At 38.4% G+C, this 27,913-nt stretch overlaps 1 protein-coding gene across 1 annotated transcript; it reads left to right on the forward strand.

The window, feature by feature from the left end:
• The first annotated feature begins 934 nt into the window (after positions 1-934).
• LOC131591469 (granulocyte-macrophage colony-stimulating factor receptor subunit alpha-like) lies at positions 935-27,467 on the forward strand. The gene is made up of 14 exons (XM_058862213.1): positions 935-1,018; positions 5,552-5,681; positions 6,416-6,591; positions 7,330-7,469; positions 8,093-8,131; positions 8,876-9,017; positions 17,883-18,012; positions 18,109-18,284; positions 19,441-19,580; positions 23,693-23,731; positions 24,712-24,841; positions 26,006-26,102; positions 26,601-26,682; positions 27,140-27,467. The coding sequence occupies exons 2-14, from the start codon at positions 5,554-5,556 to the stop codon at positions 27,212-27,214; spliced, it is 1,494 nt and encodes a 497-aa protein (XP_058718196.1). The 5' UTR covers positions 935-1,018; positions 5,552-5,553; the 3' UTR covers positions 27,215-27,467.
• Positions 27,468-27,913: the final 446 nt, after the last annotated feature.

Below are 27,913 nucleotides of genomic sequence, written 5' to 3' on the forward strand. Positions count from 1 at the left end.
GCTGTTTACTCTATGAATAAAATTGAGGAATTGAGACCTAAAGAAGAGGAAATATCTCAAGAACCATCCCATACCTAGTCCTCCTCTGCCCAGAAGAGCAACAAGAACAAAGACTTTTGGGAATGAAGATGTACAAAATACAGACAAACAGAAGAACAGATTTTATATTATTTACCACTCTACCAGTGAGATATAACTACCAAAGAGAAGTACACTCAATGAACATTATAAATAATCTAATTTAAATGCTGTTGTCTACTTTAATGACTCCATTTTCCTGATAAAAAATATTTAAAGATGAGGAAGAATGGGGGCTCTGTACTCAGACTGTGCTATGGACTACATGAAAAAGCAGATTCTGTGCTTCACAGTTCCAGGACACCAGCACAGACAAGTGACATACTGCTAATGTGATACACTCGGGACATTTCATACATACAGAAACTTTCCCTGATCTGCGCATTGAATTCATCCACCCCAGAAAAATGTGTACACAAAGCAGAAAGGTTGTTGAGACTGGTGACATGGTTTGTTACCCACCTATGGGGAATGAGGCTGGCTAGTGCAAAGCTGGGAGCAGCTCTTCTGCAGGCCAGAGCAGGGGGCTAATGCTCCTGTACAGGGCAGCATCCCTAAGCAACAGGCAGAAAACAGTGGCGTGGCTTGAGGCAATGATACCTGACCTACACCTGAGCCAGAAGGAAAACCTGAGTTCATCTACCTTTCAGGTGGTGCCCTGTACAAACTTCTGTATGAAAAATGTGTGACAGAAATGACTGAAAATTATGTGAATCAAGAAATGAAGAGGGTGCCCCTCTGTTGTGACCTATTTGTCTCCCAAGGCAGGGAGTGACCCTGCTTCTCTCCATGGTTTAACGGAAGTAAGGATAAGGGAAATGAGGCAATGAAATCACATTGTCAAAGCATGCAAAAACATACCAAGGCAAAGTAATAGTTTCTATCCTTTTTGTTCTCCATTACTCGAAGAACCAAAGGGAAACAGGTCTTCAAGAAGGAGGTAGGTTTAATTTTGTCAATTTTTCTTTTCTATTTTCTTTCCTGTTTCTCTTTTACTTAACTCCAAAGGAGCTAGGCAAAGAAATTCTGAGTTTTGTCATTTCTGCTAGTTTTAATGTTAAAATAACTGGGATGGATGGATAGACACTACCTGATAGCAAGTGCCTGCTTCACTCTGATGAATGTCTTAACCAGTATTTTGATGGCATAATTTTTATAAAATATTAAAATAATTGTGTTTATATTTTGAAGTTTGCAGTGTTTCCAGTGTTACTGGCCTCATCCACATAGCAGTATTTTGTTAAGCTAAACCTGAATTACTGAATTGGAAAGCCTGTGTCACTTTCTCTTGAAAACAATCAAATTGGAAACGTTTGGATTTTAGGTCTTTCCATCCATAGATTAAAATCACTAAATGGAGTGAACTCTTTTAGGACTACTGCATTTAGACATCAGTAGAATGGAAGTATGTCAGTGTCCTTTCTCTTTCATGATTTTAATACTTTAGAAGGTTTTGTATACACAATTCCCTGAAAATGCTGCAGGAATGCAGGCATAATTTTACCTTCATAGCACATCCAACATGGAAGCATATTTTCATATTTTCATTTCATATTTTCCAACTGACAAAAATATCTTTTAAACTTTTTCAGAGTCAAAGCTGGGAAATGAATCTCAGAGGTCTAGTGTAATGTACTGTACTCAACACAGACTTCCCCTTAACAGAAAATAGTCCTATTAAAAACATTTTGGGGTTTTTTTTGGGCAATTTTTATTCTCATCTAAACACCTCTTCAATCAGCCTAGATGAGATTAGACACAGTAGCATTTCAGTTTCTGAACTCATAACGACCCCTCTGGAAGGGTATTAGGGTTCAGGCATCTCTGAGAAATAACTTGTGCTGTGCACAGATTCTAGCAGCAGCCAATTTTCATAGAAACTTTATAAACTACCTGACAAGAAGGAAACAACTTCACACAGAAATACTTTCATTTTCCTAAAGATTTTTATCAATAATCTGCACAAGAACTATTTGAGATGAGAAGGAAGTTTGAAACATCTCTGGGAAAAATAAACTGTTCTTCCACTGCAACTGTTTTTCTAAGGAGAAGCAGCACGTGATACTTGCACAGGTATAAGAATGAAGAGAAAAAGACATTTTCAATTATAACTTTTCAATGAAGAAAATAATAGTGGCAGTATTTTTGTTTAGTAATTACGTATGAATTCCAGATGATGCAAGAAAAGAAAGGAACAAATCCTCTTGGATTTAGCTGACAAAGGTGAATAGCTCAGAATTAGAGAGATTCCTCTGGGTTATTTTTTTGGTGAATGATAAAAAAATAAATATAATGAAGCTTTCATTCATCTTGTACTAGACTAGATTGAATAAACTTTGTCTAAAGTAGCTGGTTTTTTTCCAAATAGTGTTAAGGCAGTATAGAATTACTAGTTCCCCTATGAGCATCTATACAGCTTTTCAGTATGGGTGAGACAAACTCCACCTCACACCTAACAGCATCTTCAGAGTTAGGTTGAAAGGTTAAAGTAATTGCATTATTTTTTTGTTTGTTTGTTTTTGAATTTCCAATATCAAGTATGTTATTTAACATCTTTTATAAAGCATCTGATCAATTATGTCTAAGAGTCAACAGTTTATGCATTTTTTTAATTGAAGAATCAGTGAATAAAAGTAAAAACTTCTGTTGGGCTCAAGACCCAAAGGTGAGATCCTGTCCTTCCCTGCTAGTAATGTCGCTAACCACAAGTGATTGCAGAGTCACATTTTCTTTTCTCTGATGTTTTTCTGAAGCTAAGGTGCCTACATTGTTTCTGATGTCTGCCCAAGAGATGGAGATCATCTAAGTTGACAAAATACACACAAATAAACAAGCAAACAAAAAAAAAAATAAAAAATTAAAGCACTCTGTGTACTTGAAATAGTGGATTTTATGCAGTTGTGTGCAATCATTGTCACATCTCAGTTAAGTATCTTACCTCTTTTATGAAAAATATGTCAAAGATTTCAAATATATCTAAAGATAGTAAAATATGTTATTTGTTTCTGAAAAAAAGGATGCTTCAGAGGATATTAACATACTTGCATATGTATTTTACTATCATCATCAAATAACACAGGAAGCAGTTCAGAAGGATGAGTACTGTACAAAGAAACTAAACTGGTTTTTGCATTAGAACTCACAGAAAAGACTTATAAGCATATGGTCCTACCATTTTTTAAGGAAATGCACATATGTGACAAATATGGGGCATTTCAAATAGGAGTGGTTAAGCAAAAAGACACTAGAAAAACTTAGCTAGTCCTTAGTATAAACTGAAGGCAGAAAAATATCAGTATCTCTTTGAAATAATGTGAGATGAAAGTGTCATGAATACTTAGATCTATTCCAGGTATTGCTAAAAATAAAAAGGTAACACTGACAGTGTTGGATGAATAGAGTATGCTCAAAAATCCTTACAGGAAGGGTAGTGGTATTTATATATTTTGCTATGTTTTCTTTGGCATAACCACAGAAATATGAATAAAGAAAAAATTAAAAATAAATTCCCTAAAACCTTGGGAAAATGGTCCAGTCAGCAGCAGGTATAGAGAGACTCATATTCACAGCATATGCCTGAATATTTCCTTTGCTGTTGAACACTTCAACTGCTTGTTGGCCCACACAGGAACCAGGTTTTGAACTGATTTAAAATCAGAATAACCCGTTTTTTCTTTAGATTTACAGCATTGCTAAAGGCTTGAAGAAGCTCATCTCTCTAAGACCCTTGCACAGCACCTGTGATCATACTTCAGATTACTGCATTTACCCAGCAATTTCTTCATGGGAAGACAATTTCTCTATTTGTTTTGTAAATGAGGAAGTGAAGTGCACAGACTGGGTTGGCCCTGGGTCATAAAGTGAATCTGTGGCAGACCAGAAATCTGATCCAAACTCACCATCACCTTATCACAGTACTGTAATCACTGAACTCTTAAAAATAGTTTGTTATATATATATAAACTTACACACAAATTGGGTGCAAACAACCCTATGCTGAGAGCTTTGATACCTCTAGTGACCAAGTATGGGTCAGAGTTTATTACAGCTACAGAAATAGTTTAGGCAACTCTTCTGTTAGTTGCTAGCCCACACTGTCATCTCAGATGAGCTTGTCCCACTACTTCTGATAGAGGATGAAAAAAACCAAACAACCAAAAAGAAAAAAAAAAACACAAAAAACACAAAAAAAACCCAACAAAACAAAACACTACTGAGAGGAGCATTAGTTGTAAAGATGATCACTTGTTCAAAACTACTCACTATATGGCCCTACAAGAAGTGGCATTAATCAAGGGGGCAGAATGGAATCAGGCAGGATCGATGAAGGATGGGAAAGGGCAGGGCATGCTTAGGCTAACACGGCCATTGAAAGAAATGCTGTTGAACCAAGCACTTGAAAAAGTTTCAACCTTCCTTCTGGAAGAGAAAAATATTTCTAGAAATCCAGGAGCACTCTGACAATTTTGTCTTTAAAAATTCCTCTTTTTTTTCCAAAGATGTAAGAATCAGATTTGGAGTTTTAGGGCTAACTAGAGAGGTACATGCAAAGCTTGTGTGTGTGGTGCTTAAACTCAATGAATAAGGGTTGGATTGGTCTTGGAGAGCTGTGGCCCAGTCCTTCAATTCACAATGACAGCTGTTGAGGTACTGAATGTTATTATTTCCTGTTGGAGATATCACCTTTTGGTAGGGGAAGAACACACAAGGAATTCATTCCGGTTGTGAGCACAGGTTGTGAGTTAACTTAAGCAAGCTATAAACTTCTGCTTAAGCTATGTCCTGATTTTACACTAATTATATGGATATTCAGGCCTGTTTCTGTCAAATTCAGTGCTAATAAGATTCTCCCTATCCTTGAATTCAAAGTACTGGAAGAGATTAACAGCCAGTTTCAATTCCTAATAGAAAAATATATCATTCTCTCTTTGAAATTGCACCACTTCTGCAGGAATTAGCTTCAGGAGGCTAAGCAGTGTCAGGGTTAGATTATAACCAGCCAGTTGTCACACTGAAGAAAGTGGTGGACATCTCATTTAAATTATTAGGGCTTTATAACCACGATTCAGAGCACTTAAGCACAGCAGAAAGAATTTTGCTATCCTGCTCATGGCTGTGGAATTTACATTCCACTGTAGATTGGGCCTCAGCTAAACAGGAGATCTAAACAGACGACACCATGGTGTCTATCTCTGTAATTAACTTCCACTAAGTCCCTATGCTTGAGTTGATTAAATACTCAGTTAAAACCCAGTCACATCTATGGCTTCTGGAACAATGATCGATAATCCTCATGGCTCAACACAAGTAAAATCACTGCCAACTTCAAGTAAGGACAAAACCACAATATACAGCTGGATTTGCCAAGCAGGTAGTTAAAAAATGACTAAATGACCTTGCAAAGATCTGTATTATTTGAGCAGTTATTCAGTCTTTCTGCAGAGTGGAAATGGGATATTCTTTCTGTTTGCAGGCATGAATGGGACAGCTATTGAAAATTTTGTCTGTGTCATTTTTAATGTTTCCTTCATGAACTGTACCTGGCATGTGGGCAGGACTGCTACAGAAGATACCCAATATTTCCTGTACTGGAGGGCCTCAAAGTAAGTAGGTGTCCTAGTTTAGGGCAAATTAGGGAGGAAAACTCCAAATGGGGATTTCCCCAGGGAAATGCCCCCTCCCCACCAACTGGTCCAGGAAAGGGAAAAAAAATTCCATGGAGAGAAGTGGAAAAAGCTGTTTATTTAACAGAAATTGTATAATATTAAATAATAACACCTCTTGCTGTTCGATGGGATGGCAAGTCTAGGAAGAAAAGTCCTTTTCATGTGGTGTGTAGCTCGGCTCGCTCAGTTTCTTATCAGTCCCTCCGGCGCTGGAAAGTGCCGAGGCCCAGGCCCCGGTGGGCCACAGGCGTGAGCTCCCGGGGTTTGGCTGGGTGTTCAGTCCAGAGCAGGCTTGCACAGATCCAGGGAAAAAGAAAAAAAACAAAGGTCCAGGGAACTCCTCTGCCTCAGCTAGCTAAAACTAACTAAAAGCCAGAGAGAAGCTCTGTCCCGCTGTCTGTCCGTGCTGCAGACACCACAGTCCAGGAGCGGGATGTGTGGGAGTGATGTTTTTCTTTAACACAAACTGCGGCTTCTTCTTCCCCCTCTCTTGCTCTCAGAGCCAGTCTTAAAGGTGCAGAACTTAATATATAACATAAACCAGACGACTGGGGATGCCAGTGTCATAAAGTCACCCCAGGACAGTAGGTCCACTTGAATATTGGGAATTTTGATTTGTGGTTGGACATGTGACATTGTCATTTTTTTTTAATACAATATTTCATGTAAAGGAATGAAGATGTCACAGAATGCCAAAATTACATCAAAGATAACTGTGGAAGGCACACAGGATGTCAATTTCAAAACGTGACAATAGAAAATAAATATGCTTATTTCCTGGTAAATGGGTCCAGAAGCGGACAAAACGTTCAGTCATATGAGAAGAAGATACTGCTGTACAAAATTGGTAAGCAATTTTGGTTGATTTAATTTCCAGTTATATGTTAAAAGAATTAAGAATTCATCCCTGGGAAAAAACATACATTTTAAAAATACTGCTCCCCATAATAGGTTTGGGTTTTTTTTTTTCCTTTTTCTAAGTCCTAAAGTACAAAAATTGATAAAAACTAATGAATACAGAGACAATCTGGAATTATAGATCAGAAAATTTAGAACATTTCAGTCAAATATTTATTCTCTGAGAGAAAGGTGCCATCTTTTAAAATTAACTAGCTAAGGATTCCTGAGCGGGACTATCTAGGTGTTGGTCTTATGATCTTATAATGTTGTTCATCCACATAATGAAAAGAACCAGTTTCCTTAATGCTGTGACCAAAAACTTCATTTTTTTTAAGGGAAGAATGCTAATAAAAAAATTCTGTTTAGTTTGAATACAGTATTAAAAAAAACCCTTAAACCAAAGAAATAAAACCAAACCTGCATAAATCATATGCTGAATTTAGTAAAATATAATAAGTGGCTTGTGTTTTAGTTTTCCTTACTGTTGCAGCTGGTGTTCCAGGCCCCTCAACTGAAATGTTAAATTAGGGGGTCCTACTTCAGAATATGGGGACAATATAGAAATTCTGATAAAGCTGCATTACATATTTTTAGATCAGTTGCTTGAACATCTACCTATATTTTAAAGTGGCAGAGTGAAGAGAGCTGTTACTAATCAATAGTATTTCTGATTATATTATTGTAGAAAAACTCACCCCTCCATTAAATGTCACAGTGAACTGTACAGAAGCTTCTCATAGTTGCAATATTTGGTGGCAACCACCTCGCACAAGTCATGTGAAAAAAAGCAGTTGTTTCAAATATGAAATTGCCATAGAAAACAAGGTAAGAATAATTATGACATTTAAGAGTGGTTTTTTGTCTCTATTTCCACACATAACACCATACAACCAGTACTCTGTTCTCATCCTCTCCTTTTGAAAGCTTGGATGAATATGGAAAGTAATATTACATCCTTCAAAAGTAAAGTTAAAAATATTTCTCAGAATATTTGTGAACTTCTTGTTCCAACAGTAAAAAATGAAAAATAAAAAAAAAAAATGTGACATAACTTAGTTAAATTTAATGTTTAAGAATGCAAAATATACACAGTAAAAAAAAAAAAAGGAAAAAACATTTCCAAGTTTATTCGTAAATTTTAGATACTTTTTTTTAACAATTAAGATGTAAACATGTTGTCAACTTGAGCCTTTTTCTTTTGTTATTTAGTGCTTTGATATTCAGTTCTGAAATAAAATTTAAATGGTACAATATTCCAGTGCATCAGTGGGGAGAAAAAAACCACTCAGTGGAAAAAGAGCTTAAATTTCACAATCTTTAAAAGAAGGCATTTTAAATATTACATAAACCTTTTCTTTATGAAAATCAAACATTCATGAGAGAAGACCCTTTATTATATAGTAACGAAAATAATAATCCTAAAAATTAAACTTTTCTCTTGTTGCTAGGCTGATGTTGAGAAAAAAATCAAAACTGCATCTAAAAGAGTAAGTCTGTGTTAATCTTACATTTATGCTGTATGAAATTACTTCTGTATTAACCAAATTGGTTTGGTTTCAGACTACCTGTTTCAATGTACTACACATGCTCATAATTGATAAGTTTTCTAAATCTGAAGTTTAAAACTGTTGTTTATAAAACTTGGTACAAAAACATCTGCACATGTGGAATTTGATATTACTTCATATAATCTTCCATTTTACATTCTTTTTTACTTCCTAGCAGATTCACATATATGTAAAAACACGGATCATGATTCTGTGTAACACAAAAAATGTGAAGAATTTTTTCTTTTTTAATACTATCTGGAAAGGATTGAGATGTAAGAGGCAAGAAAATATTACCCCAAAGACTTAGCCAATATAAAGATGGCAGGAAAAAAAGAAGTCAACTTTTTAGTTCTGTATAATCTGGCTATCGAACTCTACTTCAGTTTTGAAAACATCCACTGTAATGAACAGATCATTAGAGAATTTTTTCCCTAAAGTCCCATTGCTTAGCAAATTCTAAGGAGCCAGGGAAGCATACAGCAAATTTCATCTTCATATTACCCAATGATAAAAATATTCAAAAAAGAGGAACTAAGATGAAACAATACTAAGGGATATTTCCTACTTATTATTTCACTCTAGTCTGGCCACAGAAACATTATATAAATACAAAATATACAATTTTATCATAATTGTATAAAAATAATACCAAAATTCTCATTCTACTTATTTTGCATTTAGGAAGAAATCGTTGAAAATAATTCCTACCTCTATGAAAGCTTCAGCTCAGGTGAAAAGTACAGCATCAGAATCAGAGCAACAGACGCGGGCTTTTGTTTAGTAAGCCCAAACTGGGGAGAGTGGAGTACGCCCGTGGAATTTGGTAAGAATAAAAATCCCTTCCTTGACTTTGTTCAGTTATTACCTGTGTGCATCATTTTCTACTTCATGCTTACAGATGTAACACATTGATAATTGGACATTAATTTGTCAGGACAAAGAGAGTTGAAGAATTGCCACAACTCTTAATCTTAGGGAGTTCTCCAGTCATTCTTAGGAGACAGTTCTTCTTGCACGGGGAGAGTGAATGAAGCAGACCTTTTTGAGCTCTGTTGCCAGCTGTTTACTTCTCCAATCCTTGATCCTGACTTTATAAACTCCTTTTTCCTGCTGTTGCTCTCTGCCACCTCAGATATTTAAGTACTCTGCAGGGCTCAGGTCCTCAGGTATCAGGTTCCTGTGGACAGTCCACAAACTGTTCAGCCATTCTATTCCTTTGCATGCTACAGGGCAGTGAACTGCTGAGCTAAAGAGGTCATCCCTTCATACAGTGTTTGACACCCTGATGCAAAACAGGTTGCATATAGCTGTGCTATCATTCATGTCCTGTGATGCTAACCAACACTTTGATGATTGCTTGATTTTCAGGAACACAACAACTTACACCTACTTCATCATATATGCTATTTCTGATACCAGGGCTGGCAGCAGGTCTCGCATTTTTCATCTGCATGACAGTGTAAGCCTTATTTCTTGTGCAAAATTTTTATTCTATAGTTGAAATAACACTTTTTTTCCCCAACAGAAAATTTCTGGCTTCTTTTTAAAAGAGAAAAAGGAGGGAGAAAATTGACACTGAACTATACTAGGAATAATCTGATGGATGTTCCTCAAGTGTGCTTTATATATTTCTGGTTCCCAACTTTCTTATCCTTGATATATATCATATTAATATAATCACTTGATTCTATTAATCAAGTGATTAATATAACACAATGCTTTCCAGTATTGGTTCAAGGCCTTACATCAGCACCTCTTTCCTACCATCAGACCCTGCAATGTAGATGTGTGCTACATGAAATTTTTTCCATGTTTTGACATTTCCTTTCCACATACTCAAAAAAGCAACTTCCTATGAAGTCTTAGTAAGTCATAAAAAGAATTATTGTTGTCCAAATTCTGGACAACAAAATTATAACATTGTATTCAGACTATGTAATTTTTAGCTACTTTGGAATTAGAAGAACACTACTTATCTCTCAGAGAACTAAAATAGTACCTCAGGAGCATTATTATATAGTATATGTTCATGCATTTGCAAACTAAGTCTTTTTTTCACCAAACCTTTTTGTCACTGTAAAAGGGCTTATTTGAAAAAAACATCCGCTTCAGTACCACGGCCAAGAGACCCATTCCATGAGCCCTCTCCAGTGGCCTTCCAGGTATGCTTCATGCTCTAAATTTTATGCTCTAAATGTAAAAATTTAGTCTCAAATCGATGACCTAACTGTCAGAAAGATGCATGCAAGCAAGAATCAATTTTCTTTCTTGTTCTTGTTCTTGAAATATGGACAAAGTCCATCTGCAAATTACTTGTTTTACCATTTCCATTATGAAATAATTGTCATCTGTCTACCTGGGGCATTGGACAAAATACAGTTTCACCTTGCTCTCCCTCTAAGCCATATGCTGTCACTAAAATAATGCTGAGCATAAGTTTCTCAGCACAAGAACAATGCAGAATCAGTCAGGGAGAGAAGGGATCTTCAGTAGTTTTGCCATGTTAGTATTTGGTAATGATGCTGAAGGAGGTAAAAGTTTCTAGGGTGTGGTAAGCAAGAAAATAGAGCAGAATGTTGAGAGGTGCTAAATTATGTGAAATGCTGGAATGACTCATGAGAAGGAACAAACAGACAAACACTGAAGGAGCTGCCCTTCTAGGGAGCGTGTTTGCTGCAATTTGCAAAGTCTTTAGGTTGGCTACAGGCAGGTCTGGCAGAAAAAATTTGTCTGCAGGAACACACTGAATTACTGGTGAGCCTTCATAAATCCTTTTTGTTTTTATTCCTTCATCATGTTAACTTTTCTATGCTTTAAAGGATGATTTTTCCAGCTTTTTAGTTGAAAAGTCTTTGTTCTTTGGAAGCTATATGGAGGGAAGATCTAGTCATGTCTACTTTGGTCTTCTAATTGTCAGAGTCCTGCTTCAGGTTTTATACAATAAATTACAAATTTGAATGACAGGAGATTCATAAGGCATGACCTTGTGACTAATCTCATGTATGAAACACTAACAAAATGTTATATTCTTCCTTTACTAGACAGAATATATGAATCTATTAACAAAACAAGAAACTGAAGAAATAATAGATATTGAAGAAGTGATGGAATGCAAGTGAAATGAGCAACTTGGTTTTTTCAAGCACATACACCTTGTTGGCAAAAATTAAGAAGTTTTTCATATTCTCTCGCTCCTGGAAGCAGGGAGAAGAGCACTGTCTGTAGAGACAATTCCCCAAGATCTTATCTCTAAAAGCCTCCATGTATTTGGTTGCATTTTCTATGAACAGTTAAGTTTTGAATATTTCTGTTTTTTATTGTGATGAATATCACAGTATTTCATAAAAAAAAAAAAATCAGTATTGCTTTGGAAGTTATACTGTTTTTCAACACCATGCAAAAGAATAAGTAAGAACAACCAAACTTAAGGGGTTTATTCAAGATCTCCGTTGGTTTAGTGTCTTGAAAAATGTACAGCCATTCTGAAATTGTGATCACAAATAAAATTTGACATCTGTATGAATGTCCACTGTATGAAGGTCAGCCAAGCCTCTTAAGAAAGATCACTTGCTCATAAAAAATGAGTACTATTAAAGAGTTCAGGATACAGTTTTCCCATAACTCTATTTGTTACCTCCCATTTTTCATCCCTTCCTTCTGTGTTAGATGAAAAAATTAATTAACGTATCATTGCTAACAGGTAGCAGATGTACACGTGTATATGTATTGAGTGGAAAATGTTGGAAATTGAACTTTTGAACTCTCCAGCAGAAGTCTGCCACTTGCTAATTGCAAATGTTACAAGCTAGTTGTGTGCTCTTATAACATCAGGATGAAACAGAAGCATAACTGTCTGAATCCTTCAATTAATAAGGAGATATGAGAGAAACCCCTCAATTTCGGAGCTAATCACATATTCTGACCTTCCAGTTGCATGAAATTCAATATGAGTCAGTCCCACCGTGGCAGCCAGGAGGGCCAACCTTCTCCTGGGCTACATCAGACACAGCATGGCCAGCTGGGCAAGGGAGGGGATTGTCTTGCTCTGCTCTGGAGCAGCCTCACCTCAAGTCCAGTGTGAAATTTTGGTTGCCACAACATAAGATATAAAGCCATTTGAGAGAGTCCAAAGAAGGGATGGCTACAAAGATGGTGGAGGGCCTTAAGGAGAAGCTGTATGTGAAACAGCTGAAGTCACTTGGTCTGTTCAGCCTGGACGGGACTGAGGGGAGACCTCACTGCAGTCGAAAACTTCCTCGAGAGGGAAAGCAGAAAGGCAGGCACTGGTCATTCTTTGGTGACCAGTGACAGGACCCAAGGGACTGACCTGAAGCTGTGTCAAGAGAGGATTGTGTTGGGTATTAAGAGAACGTGGTGGTTAAGAGGGTGGTTGGGCACTGGAACAGCTCCCCAGGGATGTGGTCTCAGCACCAGCCTGACAGAGTTTGAGCAGCATTTGGACAACACTCTCAGACACATGATGTGCCTCTTGGAGCTGTCCTGAGCAGGTCTAAGAGTTGAACTCAATGACTCTTATGACTCTTAAGGGTCATTTCAAGCTCAGGCTATGATTCTATAATTCCATCAAGTCTCGAGATGGTTAAAGGGATCTCATAAAATCCTATTATGGAAAATAAAGTCCTCTCAGTGATAAAATTCCACTAGACCAGGTTACTGTCAAGAGATCAATGTTGGAACTAATTTTTTCTATGATTCTGTATTTCTAAATGAGCTTTCAATAAAAACTTATTTTTATTTTCTTTTTGAAACAGATCCAGAGAAGGACCCTTCTACTTAAGTTATAATTGCCAAAAGATAAAAGAACTTGCATTAAGTAGGAAAACTAAAGCCAAGACTCACTGTAATCCAAGGACAATTAAACAGATCCAGTCTACTGGATCCTCTCCATCCTGCTTGGCACAGAGCTGATCATGGTCATTGGTGCACCCCTTACATCCCCACTGCTTTCACTGTGAAAGCTGCTGAGACAGAAAAACCATTAAGAAAACTTGTTCACTACCAGCACACTAATGAGAAAACCATAAATCATATCCATGAAACAATGGAGGTGGTAGTAGGTGTGGTACTAAGGTATCACTTCCCCATCCCCAGGCAAAGACCCAAAAATCAGTAGGAAAGGATGGTCAGGCTTTAGAATCTATTAACTAAATGCCTTGGATGCTCCAGCAGGAAGAAGTCCTTTATTCTGGTCTCCTATCGATATTCTTCTGTTTTCGGCTAAAGACTAGAAAGTTCTTGCTGCAAGGAAAAAATTAGGGTTCTTGTTTGTATTTTTGTGACATACACAAAACCTGCAACATATCAGAACCAGACAGTTCTTGTGAACACTCCTATATTTTGTTGGAGCAATAAATTATTCTTCAAGTTTTTGTGATTTTTAAGAAATGTTGGTTTGATACTGTTTCTGTAACGACTTCACTCCCTGTAGAGCCAAAAGTCTGTAAACAGCCCTAGTGTCTCTCCCCAGGTTTCTCTTCTCCCCTTTACTCTTTTTTCTCTTTCTCTTTCTCTTTTCTCATTTTGCTTCCAGCTCCTGGGGCATAGCAAGGCAACTTAAGTTTTCTGGTCTCTGAAAAATGACAGATTTTGGTAGCATCCTCAGTAGCACCCTCTTTACATGGGAATTTTTAAAATGTGTTTCATTTGTTTGCATTTTTGAAAGCCTTAGGTAAGAAGTTGCCCTAAATACAGACAAGAAAAGAAATCCCTTGGGTAGAACAACTTCCTTTCCTGTAAAAACACTACTGTCCTTCTGGGCTGTTTGGATTGTTCTGCTGTATTAATTTCAGTTGAAAAACAAAGCAGCCAAATCCCAAAACCTCAAACTTCCTCACTGTTTCAGAGATACATAATGTAAGAGAGCACACAGAAACACACTGCTTCCCTGCTGCTTTCTTGGCAGGCTCAAGAGATCTTCAGAGTGGGAGCATGGAAAAGCAGGCAAATGAAAATTCTGACTTCCTTAATTTTCCAGAGTCCCATTTGACTCTCCATGACACTTCTTATGGCTCGGATTTTATCACTTGGGTACTTTTCACTACCCTTCTCCATGAAACTCAGTATGTTGCCACCACAAAATTGAGTGTTTTCTTCCAAAGATGAGGACACAATAAACTGTGGGGTCTTACACTCTATGTGATCAGAAGTCCTTTCTTATGTCTTTACAGCACAGTGTTCAAAAAATTATGTACACAGTTATATATGGAATTCATTTAATCTGGAATTACAGTGAAACTTCTGAAAATGGACTGCTTTTACCTCTGAATAAGTATCATGGGCTCAGACCTGATGTCCAAGCTTTCGTTTGCTTTGTCTGTTGGCATCTATAATGTAGTAGGGGTAGTCATAATGATTCTTACCAAAATGAGATGCTCATTTGACTAAATCTGCTTTTAAGGTAGAATATACACCTATACATATGTGCTTGCCATCCCCACCTTTTTTCTCACAGATGTGCTTCAGAAAAACTTTGACATACTTTTACTTTTATTCTCTACTAGCATATGAAAAGAGTGAACATCCATTAATTGGTCCTTATAGAGCCAACATTACCTTAGATCTTTACCTCTGAAACCACAAAAGACCAGGCATAGAAGACCTGTTGATTCTCTCATGGTTCTTGATTCTATGGATGACTGGAGTTTTTGAAGTTCTGGATGCTTAAAGTGAGTTCTTCATCTCCTCAGTTAACACTGTAACCCTAAATTATTAACAGATGAGATTAAATGCATGAGCACAACCGCAGAGTGCCACTTAATTCATTGGTTCTTTTTTAATGCCTTGCTCTATGCTTTTAGTACCACATGTGAGCAGAAGTGAGATTGGTTTGTTTTTGTTTTTTTTTTTATTTTGTGGTTGAGAATAATTTTGAGAAACAGTTTACAATATGATGAGTAGACTTGCTTCACTTCACCTGTTCACTTTTTATACTACACGTGCTGAGGAGAAGAAAGCATGTCAGACATGCACTTTGTGGTGTTGGCTGGCCCCAGCAACAACTCAGTATAACTAATATTTACAATCAACATGAAATAATGAAGCCAGAAAATGACTGTCTGCTTCTAGCTCATCAGTCACCAGTCCCACTACAGCCAGACCCAGGAAGCAGAAATACTCATGAGCCCAGGCATTTCTGGGTCTCCAGAAGGTAAGCCCTCTTTTTCTCCAAGGAAAGACAGCACTGTGCTACCTTCAGCTTCCTCTCTTGGACATAACTGTATCCTAATTATGTATGAATAGCTGATATATAAGAATTACTGCTCATATTGTTAATTCATTCCATATGTCCAAAAAGGAGCTACAGGATTGGAATGGCATCAAGATTTCAATAGAGGCAGTTCCTGGAGCATCCTGAGAGACTGTTAGGCAAAAGGTGAATTTTTCCATATATAGTAGCCAAGAAATGTGAGTGTTAGAGAAGTGCATGGATTGTCACCTTTCCTACAAGTTTCTAACTCCAAGCAGGAAGGATCTGTGTGTTTCTAAGAAGAAAACGTTGGCATATCCTGGTGTTTGAAAAATTTCATATTTTCTAGTGATGCTTCAATTTCAATGTGAAGAAATGAAATTATTTTACCTGGATTTTAAATCTTTGTATTAAGCAAGTTACATTGTCCTCTGTGAAACAAAGCGTTTCAGGGTGTAGAGGAGCTCTTGATGTTTTATACAGTTTATAATAACCCTCCTCTTTAGGTTATGCACAGCTGTGACCCACGAAGGTAACAATTGTTCAACAGCAGGGTTTGGAGTGACTATTTGTAGTTGGATGTTTACTACCTGTAATTTTTTTTTTTTATGTTTTAGTGGTGGTTTGTAGTTTGGCTATTTTCACATTGGGAGAAATGGATTGAAGACAAACCCACACCACAATTTTTAGTAATGATATATCTTATTTGTAGACATCATATCCAAGATTTGAAATCCCCTTTTTCCTTCTGCTCAAACACTTAACAGTTTACATTGTCATTTCCCTGGGAACCCCACAAACCTGGCTATCCCTGCCCAGTCCCCAGAGCTTCCCCCACCCTGCCCAGTGCCCAGGACCCCACATCAACCCCCTGGATCCATCAGCCCCTGCCCAGTGATAACACAGCAGGGACAGTCTCCGGGTTCCCACAGCCCAGCCCTGCCAAGGGCCCACCCCCAGGCCCATGAGCCATCCCAGGCCCCAGGGAGGTGCCTGGTGGTCAGGGATGGGGCTGCCCTGGGTCCACAGCTGCCCTGATCTGGGCTGGAGATGGGGTGGGCTGGGACTGCCAGACCTCACCCTGATGCCCTCCATGGAGAACCCCCCAGAGATGGATTGTATGGAGAGATGCTTTGTACTCCTCAGTACTGTTTAGGGATAGAGAGAAATACCTGTAAAAGTAAATCTTTTTATGCACTTTCTGGATTCCCAAACACCAGCACACTCTTGTGCTACAAAAGGGGAAATTTAACCAGCTAACTTCTTGTTCATGTTATAAGAAGTCCCAAGTTGGGCAATTACAACATTTGCTATGAATCAGGGAGGAAGTGATGAACATTAATTTTGCAACACTTCCGATGCTAAGATGGTTCCCCAAAACACAAGCAGCAAGGGAGACAGCCCTATTTATAGTTATACAGCCTTTTAAAATATAGTCTTTCCATCTTCTCTGAATCTGAAGACTATAATAGAAAGATAAACGAGGTAAAGACATTTTGAAATAAAAGGTAGGTCCATCTTTTTCTTTCCAGCTGTTTTGTTTGCTGAGGAATTTACTGAGTCTCTAAGGAAGTCTAAGACTGGAGGGGGTATCTGGATGTCCCAGACAAAATCTAAAAAGCTGTAAGAGGAATATATGGAGCTAAGTCAAATTAAGTTTTTTACAAATAAAGTACCTGCTGCATGCTAAGAAAGATCCTAGACACAATTTTGATTCTTTACCAGGTTTGATACTGAAATTTTAGAAGGGAGAAACTGTTCCTCAGTCATGGAATCATACTCACAGAATGATTTGGGTTGGAGAGGACCTTGAAGATCATTTAGTTCCAACCCCTCCAGGAACATGTTCCAGTACAGCTGGTTGCTCTCTGCCCCAGCAAACCCAGCCTTGAATACTTCCAAGGATAGTGCACCCAGGCTTCTCTAGGCAACCTGTTCCATTGCCTCAGTGCCCTCACAGTAAAGGTTTTCTTCCTTGGATCTGATCTACATCCTTGAAAGCGCATGAACTAACAACCTCAGCAAACTTACCGTTCAACATTGGGTAACTTGAGTTGATGTTACTGTGACCTATTTTGACATTTTCTGCTTGCTGCTATTTACCCATTTGCCTGACATCCATTCACCCTTAACTTTTGTATATAACAGATAGAAAAACAATCTTTAGACCTTAAAATAGCAGCCATCCAATGTATGTCTATAAAGTTTATGCAGTGCTCCTGAAATTACCAGCTTTTTTTCCCCACATAAATTGTTTTGTTGCATCTATAATCACACCTTTGGAGGATCTATCCATAGAAAATTCTTCATTGAATCTGTCAGGGCAAAGATCTTTCAGTGTTAGCAAACAAAATTAAATGAGTCATTCCTTAACCAAGGAATAACCAGCTGGAGTCTAACATATCTAAGTGTGTGCCATGATCCTCCAGCTTGGAGGAGTCACATGAGTTTTCCTCATCATGGATATTCCTGTGTTTGCAGGCATGGAAGGGTCAGCCATTGAAAACTTCTCCTGTGTGATTTATAACATTTTCCTCATGAACTGCACTTGGCAGGCAGGAAGGGAAGCTCCAGCAGACACACAGTATTTTCTCTACTGGCAGAACTCAAGGTAAGGGGGTCTCTTTGGTCCAGGGAGTTCTGATTTCTCATTCCACACATCACATCACAGTGCCCATGTTTAACTAGAATACTTTGCTGTATGCAGAGATGAAGAGGAGATGGAGTGTGAGTTTTACATTAAAGATGAAAATTGCAGAAATGTGGGATGTATCTTCCAAAACGTGAGCATAGGGACTGAAAAAGCTTATTTCCTGGTGAATGGGTCTAGCAAAGACTCCTTGATCCAGTTCTATGATGAGTACATTGACCTGTATAGAATTGGTAAGTAAATTATTTATTTCAGCTTTATTTTAATTATTTTAAGAAAATATTAGAACATTTGTCTCTGAGAAGGAACCATGTACCATGTCTCACCTAGACTTGAGAGTAAGAGACTGTGGTCTCCTCAAGAAAACCTATTCCCCAAGGAAAAGACTAAGAGGTGAAGTAAATAAGAAAACTCTACAACTGCATTCTGCCTCAGATTCTTTAGCGATCTACCCTTATGGCTTTTAGGCTTTTCTCAAGCTAGGTCCACAGGACTTAAAAAACTGTACTTTCCCCTGCTGCCCTTTCAGTGATGGCCAAATACTTTCCAACAGAGGAGAGAGGAGACCTTTTAGAAGTTTATCTGAGCACTGATTTCTGCTTTTCATTGCCAGTGTAGATGAAATAGAGGGCACCATACCCTGGAGTAAATGAGTTAACACACATACACCATACCTTCCCATGTGGTGCTGTACTTGAAAACATCCTCTGCAGTTACTTTTACTGTGGCAAAGTCTCATTGGAAATGTCATACCCATTTTGGTATTGTGCTCAAAAACTGAACAAAAAAAGGCTTCATTCTATAAGAGGAAATTGAGGTGTAATGTCACTCCTGGCAGATAAAACAAGATTGTTCTTTGACCAAGAACCCCATCACAAACAGCCCAGGCCTGTCCCTAAACACTGCTGAAAAGTAGTAGTCTAACTTTCCTCTAACAGCCTTTTGTCACCCTGTCTGCCATGAGTGACTGTCTTTTGCTGTTCCAATAATCAAGTCATTGGCAATGATCAAAATATAAAGGTCCTCATACTTTTCCTTACATCTGTGAAGTGAGGGGCGATACATGAAGTTGGCTAGACTATTAAAAATGGATTGTGTTTCTTAAATTTATATGGCTATATCTTTTACAAAGAAGGAATAAACTGCATCATTGCAACAGATAGAAAGCAACACCTTCAGGTCACAGGAGCATCATGAGAAGGCTTAGAGAAAAAAAGAAAAGATCTTTGGATTTCTTACTTTAGGGATAGCAGCAGCTAGTTCATCATTTGCAGTACAAATGAGTATCATTCCTCATAGAGGTGTTACCTGCAATTTCACTCTCTTTCATCAAATGAAAAAGAGATCAAGTGATTTTAATTATTTGAATTCTTGGTTATATCATTTCAGAAAAGCTCATGCCTCCATCAAATATCACAGTCAACTGTGATGAAATTAAAAATGATTGCATAATTCAATGGCAACGACCCCAAATAAGTCATTCTAACAAAGACTTGTGTTTTAAATACGAAATTAGCATAAAGTATAAGGTAAGAATGTCTTCACTTATGCTCACATTAATTCATATGTTTGCATTTGCCAATACACATGAGTGAAAAGAAAATGTCTCTCTTCTATGATATGGCCTTCCCCATCCATAGCACCTTATTCCTATGTGACTGCAATTTTCAGGTCCATATGAAATCCTGCTATGCCATTCTGCTTTTTTTTTTTTTTTTAATCTCTGCTCCCTTGAGTAAGATACCGCTGGAGAGACACTGGATTTCTGGGACAGTCCCAGAGGAGAAGCATGGTTAATCAAGTTTCAAACATATCATACCTTTGTCTGTGACAGCACTCAGAAAAGGCACTTCTTTCATTAAAACCTTTTTAGTTGCCCTGGATTGGACTCTTTCCAATGGAGACTGGGTCTCTGTGGAAGGGCAGAGCTGGGCTTTAAATAGTGAAAAGAGAAATGTGCATTCACTCAACTCCATTGAGTTAATGGAAGAGAATGAAATTTCTCCATATATGAAATGCAAATAGCTTATCCAGGTATAAGCATCCCACCAGTTGAAGATTTATAATGACAAATAAATGGAAAATAAATATGAGAGAAAGCAGAGAGGCAGTATGATTAAGGACAGGTTAGGGAGGGGGTGACCTTGACTTTACAAGTCTTTTGGCAGCAACAGGGAAGGAGATTGCTGTGTTCCACTGCAAGAGTAGATGTAAATCACTGTGGCAGAACTGCATCAAAAGGCCACAGGGTGGCAGACAGAGACTACAAAGGAAAAATCTTCCTGAACTACAATGAGATTTGGCCACCCACTTAGTGGCTGATTGAAGGCATTCCCGAGGTTTCTGAAATACGGAGTTTCTTAGTCTGGGTTGGGTTTATTATTTCACAAATGAGCTTTTTTTGCAAGACCAACTAACTGCCATGAAACAACATTACTTGTCTGAATCACTTGGCTGCTGTAACGAAGAAACCTTATTGAAAACTCAGTGTGACACTGGAATAAAACTCTATTGCAGTAAAGCAATACATACTTTTTAATAATTTTTTTAATATATGTAATACTCAATTTATAAGGAATACTCAAGTCACAGCTTGTCTGAATTTTCTAGCTTTTTTTCATCATCATTAACAGTTTTCACCTAGCTAATTGAGTCAAGGGGCAGCAATTATTCCAGCAATTGAGCAGTGTGGGGTCCTTTCACACTTATAAGATGCAACTACAATCATATCTTTGGAAGATTCACCCATAAAAAAAATTCTATGTATTGCTTTATCACTGACAGGTGTAAACTTGTGGGTCTTTACCAATACGCTATGACCAACAAATGCTGCATTACAATCAGCTTTTAAACTTTATTTTTCACAACTGAAGTTTCTTGAACTGGGAGTAAACAAAAAAAAATTTGAAAAAAGGATAACACCATGAGTAAGATAATTTCAATCACATTTTTTTCATGTTTGGAAAAGTGCTTCTTCTTCAGTGATGTTTTTTGTTTAGGGTTTATAGATCAGAATATCTGAGAAAACCAAAGGCAAAACTTAGCAGGGGAAACTGAAAAGAGGTTGTGGCCAGGTGGGAGTCAGTCTCTCCTCCCAGTAAACAAACCACAGGACAAGAAGAGATGGCCCCAAGTTGCACTAGAGGTGGTTTAGATTGAGTATTTGGGTGGTCAGGAATTTGAACAAACCGTTCAGAAAAGTGATGGAATCACCATTTCTTGAAGTGTTCAGAAAACATATGGCTGTGTATTCAGTCCAGCTGTCAGAATTGGACTGGCCTCCACCAGTTGCGGTGCCTGCCCAGATTCAAGCAGTGTCAGATACATGCATGCAATGGTCAGAAGTCTTTTATTACCTCAGCATCCCAGAAAGGATTTCCCAGTAGTTTCCTGAGTGAGGTAAAGGGGCAAGCGAGGAGATCCCCAGCACTGTGGAGCAGCAGCCCTTGGCAAAGGACATTTGGCTTCAGGTTATGAGACACCTCATGAGGACCGAGTGTGATGCCTACATGAATAACCTTGTGAGCTATCACACAAAAAGCGCACGGCTGATTAGGGTAGAGGACATAATACACAAAAGTTTTGGGAAAATCCAGCCAAAGGCAAGATAGCTAACAATATATTGCAATGTAGAATAGTGATCTTAACAAAGCATAAAGAGTTTCATTATAAGCAATAAATATGTGGTTGTTGCTGTACCTCCATCACCATCTCCTTATTGTTCTTACACATTTAGCCCTGCAATATGGCACTTACAGACATGGTTTACTTGTGAACTTGTCTGTGCTGAGTTAATAGTTTTACTCAATGATCTTAGAGGTCTTTTCCAAGCTAAGCAATTCTATGATTCTATGATTCCTGTGCTCTGAGGAGGTTGTCCTTGTAGATCAACAAGTAACTCGGTCCTTAAGGGTAGTTTCCCTTGAGTACCAAAGCCTGTGACCATGAGGTTTCCTGTAGAGAGTCTCATCTGCTTTCTTTTCTTTTCTGATCATGAGTTCTGGAACAGGCACCTACTGCATTAACAACTCTGCTGGTCTGTCCTCTGATGCCTACACACAAGTTCTCTTACTGGTTCATTACAGACAGAGCTCTGTGCAGACAAGACTCCTTAATAAGCAGTAGAAGGACCAGGTTACCAAGCCTGTTTGCAAGGACACAGTCACCCTACTTGGTGAGATGCATCCCATGCCTGCCCAGTAGCCCCTCTTTCTCAAAAAGGATCCCAAGGTCATAGAAGACAAGAGACAAAGCCCTGTCTGTGACAGCAGTTATTCAGCCAGGTGTTGACCTGCTGGACGACTGCAATTCTGCTCAAGCCTTTCCCTCTCACTGGAAGGCCTGAGGAGACACCATCTGGACTTCTTGCCCTTCACCATTCCCCCCAGCACTCTGCAATCACCCTTGAAAACTTGCTGGTTACCCCTGCACCTATAAAGAAGAACAAGGGGTTCACTGGCCAGATATTTCTCCTAGATTGATCCCTGTGCATAATTTAGCTTGACTGCAGATACTAGAAGGTGTCCTGGACAGCAGATTACTTTATAAAATCGTAGAATGGTTTGGGTTAGAAGTGACCTCAAAGACCATCTAATTCAATTCCTGCCATGGAAGGAACACCTTTCACTAGACCAAGTTACTCAGGGCCCCATCCAACCTGGCCTTGAACAATTCCAAGGACATCCACAGCTTCTCTGGACAGTCTGTCTCAGTGCCTCTCCACCAGAACAGTAAAGAATTTCTTCCTAATATCTAATCTAAACTTACGCTCCTTCATCTTAAGGCCATCCCTCATGTGTTATCAATACATACCCTTGTGAAAAATCCCTCTCCAGCCTTTCTGTAGGACCCATTAGGTGCTGGAAGGTGCTGGAAGCTTTTCCCAGAGCCTTTTCTTCTCCAGGCTGAACAGCCTCATGTTCAGATGCTGCATGGGCATGCATGCAATTATTTGAAAAAATAAATCTGGATTAATTTTATTCTAAAATGGTGTATTGCAAAATAATTACAAAAATACATAACTGGTTGTCTAATGGAGATTATACAGTCTGCAGTCATTAGTTGTGTATGGTCAATACATTATGCGGTACTTATTATGGCTATTCAAATAAGATGAGCAAATTTTATTCTATCAAAAATGTAGTGGAGGGCTATCTAAAATATCTGTGAATCCATGCCAGTCCCAAATATTTTCATCTAAAAGAAAACAAAATAAAATTTACATAATATTTACAATTACATACAGTGGCACTGTAATATTAAAACATTAGATGTAAACAGAAAAGCTTATTTCACAGATTCTTTATCTTCTGTCTTTTTTTTTCCCCCTGGTGTCTAAAAAAATAAACTTATAGTTTTCATTTAGCTCTGATTTGTTTTGTGTTTCAATCTGAAACTGTGATGACAAGGAAAACAAATAATTTTCCATAGCAGAATTAATTACTATGTAAACTTGGCATTGTAGATGAATTAGATATTAGATACTAAATGTTAGACAAATTGCTAGTTCTTCTGAACAAACCATGAAGTCCATAAGAAAGGGAATGCAGAAAAATGGGACAGTAGATAAAAGTTAATTATTATTGAAACATAAGCAATGAAAAATAAAGTTAGTTGCTTTTCTTTTTCTTTCAATTTACAGGATAATCCTAAAGGAAAACCCATATATACTTCCATACAAGTGAGTCTGTTTGTTCTATTAATCAGCAATACATGTAAATTTCATTGTCAACTGTGAAAAGTAAATAGTATGCAAATACCTTTAAATCATGAGTATGTGCTCAGTGTCCTATGCTTTATGGGAACCTTATTTATGGATTTCACAAATGCATCAAACTGCTAAATCATCATGGCATATGTAATTTATTATACATTCTGGGGCAGAACTTCACTGCTTTTCTGTAAATGTTTTGAAAAATATCCCATTTTTCATTGTATTGTCCACTTTCCTTTTCAAATATTTGGAACATACTTTGAAGTTACACGTCACTGACAACAGAGAAAATATAAAGTATCTCCTAGGAATTCTATTTTGTTTCTGAAAAACATAGACCACAAAAGTCCTTTTGGGATGGAGGCTGTCGTCCAGGTATGCTGCACCTCCTTTAAATCAGTGTAGCTTGCACATCTCACCTCTATGCAAAAGTCTCCAAGAGCAAGAGTACTGCAGTAAATTCCAGTCACATTAAGTATTACAGTCATCTACTTATTTTACAGGATTGTCTGGAAAGTTATGCTTTTGCTGAAAACTCATAATGCAGAGACTAAAGGCAGGTGCACAGACACCTTATTGCTCAAATCACTCAGTTCTAGCAGTACTGAGATGGTTCAAGATGTTTTTCTACCTCTCTATGTGCTTAGGGAAAGTATCAATAAATAAAAACATATCATAAGAAATCACAGGTTACACTTACAGTGTAGAAGATGAAATGCTTCTAAATGTAAAAAGTTTAATGAATGTCAGGTTATTTTTGAGATTCATATCTGCATATATATTATATAAATAACAATAATGCCTTTTTTATTCTCTGTAACAGCAGTCTTTAATAAGCAATGCTTTCATAGCCTCTTAAAGCTTTCACTGGTAAATGGAACATGCATATTGTCAACACAGGCATGGAACAATGAAAAGCAGCTCAGTTTTTTGGGTGTTAATTTTAGGAAGGGGAAAATAGCAACGTATTTCTAAGATCCAATACAAGAAAGAAGTACATCTTGAAAATGAGAGCAGCCGGAAGTGTCTGCTTTGTGAACCCAGCCTGGGGGGAATGGAGTGCACCCGTTGAGTTTGGTAAGAACAAATCCATGCCCTGGGCTACCCTTCCCCCAGAGATGTCCTGTCTACCTCACACCTACGGACACACAAAGGCACAAGGGATTGGCAAAAGTTTTGCTTCACACCACACTACAGGGAAGAGTAGGAAGACACTTAATAGATTTCTTAACATTCTAACACTGCAAATAACATTAAAAATTACACCTTTGCAGCTGTAGTGAGCTCCTGCTTACTGTAGGGGGGGAACAATTAAGATCAATGCTAGTTCTTCCCATCAGACATTTCTGCTAAAGTGATAAATTACAGAATTCATTTCTATGCCAGGGGAAACCTTTCAGACCAAAAGTTCACCACAGTCAGTCACCACAGCAGATGTCTGACACAACAAGACCGAGTTCAAGGTGCTGCTCCAGCGCCAGAGCAGCTGCTGGTATCAATACAGTCTGGGGGATGAAGGAATTGGCAGTAGCTTTGCTGAGAAGGACTTGGGGGTGCTGCTGGGTGAGAGGCTGAGAGCCATGGGCACTCACAGCCCAGAAAGCCAAACGTGTCCTGGGTTGTATCCAAAGCAGTGTGGGTAGCAGGGCCAGGAGGGGGATTCTGCCCCACTGCTCTGCTCTGTTGAGACCCCAGCTGGAACCCTGCATCCAGATCTGGACTCCCAGCACAGGAAGGGCATGGACCTGTTGAAGTGAGTCCAGAGGAGTGCCACAAGAAGGATCAGGGGGCTGGAGCACCTCTCACAGTCTGAGAAAGTTTAGATTGTTCTACCTGGGAAAGAGAAGGCTGGAGAGACACCCTGTTGCACTCATCCAGTACCTAAACACACTACAAGAGAGCTGGAGAGGGACTTTGTGCAAGGACATGTAGATGTAGTTCAAGGGGGAATGGCTTTAAAAGAAAGAGTGTAGATTTAGGTAAGATTTTAGGAAGAAATTCTTCACTATGAGGGTGATGAGGCACTGGCACAGGTTGCCCAGAGAGGGTGCCCCATCCCTGAAAGTGTTCAAAGCCAGGCTGGAGGTCTAAGCAATCTGCTCCAGTGGAAGGCATCCCTGCCTATTCTGTGTTCTGTAATTCTATGATCTATTCTATGATACTACTACTACCACCACCACCACTACTACTACTACTATTACTACTACTACTACTACTAATTTATGTAAGTTTCTCTTTCAGGAAATTATGAAATTATATCTCCTTCAGCATGGATTTTACTTGGGGTAGCAGTTGCGACACCCTTAATGGCAATCATTACTTTTTCTTTTTGCAAAAGGTGAGCTTAATTTGTGCATTTATTTTCTCTGTGTGTGTGTGTGTGTAACACCTAAAATTTTTAAACAAATAAGGTGGAGGTGTCTCTGTAGGATAAAATAAACCACTTAAGTGAAACAGAAAACGAAAGAAAAAGTGTATTCTGGTATACATGATGCACTTTGCATAGAAATAATATAGAGAAGACACAGCTCTCTCAACTTGTTAAAATTTTTACCACCACTTTTCACTGTTGGTAGTGACATTGCAGGAAAAATTTCTTCTCCTGTCTAAGAAGGAAATTTACTACTAGTAAATCTTCAATCAAAAATTAATCTATTACCATACAAATTATTAATGTTTTCCTGATACATGTTAATTCTGTGTTGAGATTATGTATATTTTTCAGTTCATTTCTAAGACAGAAGAGGAAGATAAGAGCTGGTTCAAGGGTGCAATGGTGTTGCCACATTATGGTTATTCAATTTTAATTTTGGATTCAATACATTTTGATTTCCAGGACTGGCTGTTGGGAGGCAGCATTTTCACAAATCCCAGGACCAAAACCTGATTTTTTTACACTGGCTGATACAGTTCCAGAGGTATGTTGTCTATTTTTATATTAGATGTGTGAAATACATACAAAACTCTATTGGCTGAATTTTTAAAATTATAAGGAACTTATTACAGAGGATCACTCTTCTCTTTGCCATATTCATATTTTCATATGAAGAAAAATAAAAGAAAATCAGCAGGTTTTTTAAGGGAAGTGAAATGCAGTTCTTTTCCAGAACTACAGGGTTTCTGCCATTCCAGTCTGCCCCCTTGAATCCCTCCAGGTGCACACCTTGCCTGCTTGCCCACTAGCAAGTTACATATGCAGCAAAGAAAAGAAGGTGACACAGAAAACAATTCAAAAGAGGGTTTTGTAAGGAAACAAGACAGATTGTGTTGGTCACACAGAGCAGAAACAGCTGAAATACTCTCAGAATTGTGCATAAGTAGAGGATGACCTAACATTATGTATAAAACTGATGGAAGTTTTTCTTTTCCTTTCAGCTGATGGAGAACAAAATTCAGTCAATAACATCTGAAAATGAAGAGATAGTATTAGTTGCTGACATCGTGAGATAACCAAGAAAAATGGAGGAGTTTGAAAATGCATTTCTTGCACAATTGTATATTCCTGTGGAAAGTCTGGAATAATATATAGGCTTTCTTCACTTTCTTCTTTTTCTTGTAGAAAACAGCAATGCAGTCAAGAGAGAATGATGCCTCACATGCAATCTTTTTAAATGCCATTGTATTTTCTTTTAGTTTTGGCTAATTTTAACTGTTTGGATAAATTGTCCTTATTGGATATCTTCTCATTTGTAAATATGATTGAAATACTGTTGAGGGTTAGGTGGGAATTTTTACCCATTATGTGCTGGGAAGCCTAACTACCGGTACTTAAGGGTGCTCACAAAAGACAAAGAGTAGCCGGGCCCAGGGTGGCGGGGGAAGGGGGCAGAAAAGGAGGATGGGGACAGTTTTTGGCTGGCTTTTTTTTTTCCTTGGCTTCGGAGAAGAAGGACGTTCGTGCGCTGGGTCGCGGAGCTGCTGCCTCTCCTTCTCCCCTCTTTGGTTGGTGGCCTCGCACCCCCTGTCCTGCCAGGCATCGCCGTGGAGCTGCTGATACACCTCATCCACCAGCCCAGGATCGCAGCTCGTCCCTGCTGTCCCAGCCGACTGTTTCCTCGGAGCCCTGCAGGAGCACCGGGACTGACTGCCCGAGGGGTTTGTGAAAACAAAGCCTCTCCTCCATCCCGTCTCAGCCGAGAAAGCTGTCCC

Source organism: Poecile atricapillus, chromosome 1 (genome assembly GCF_030490865.1).
Source record: "Poecile atricapillus isolate bPoeAtr1 chromosome 1, bPoeAtr1.hap1, whole genome shotgun sequence".
NCBI classification, from domain to species: Eukaryota; Metazoa; Chordata; class Aves; order Passeriformes; family Paridae; genus Poecile; species Poecile atricapillus.

Coding starts and splice junctions, on each gene's coding strand:
- LOC131591469 (XM_058862213.1), top strand. CDS start 5,554: ATGAATGGGACAGCTATTGAAAATTTTGTCTGTGTCATTTTTAATGTT. Junction 18,285..19,440: donor CATTGACCTGTATAGAATTG/GTAAGTAAATTA, acceptor ATATCATTTCAG/AAAAGCTCATGCCTCCATCA. Junction 24,842..26,005: donor GAGTGCACCCGTTGAGTTTG/GTAAGAACAAAT, acceptor TTTCTCTTTCAG/GAAATTATGAAATTATATCT.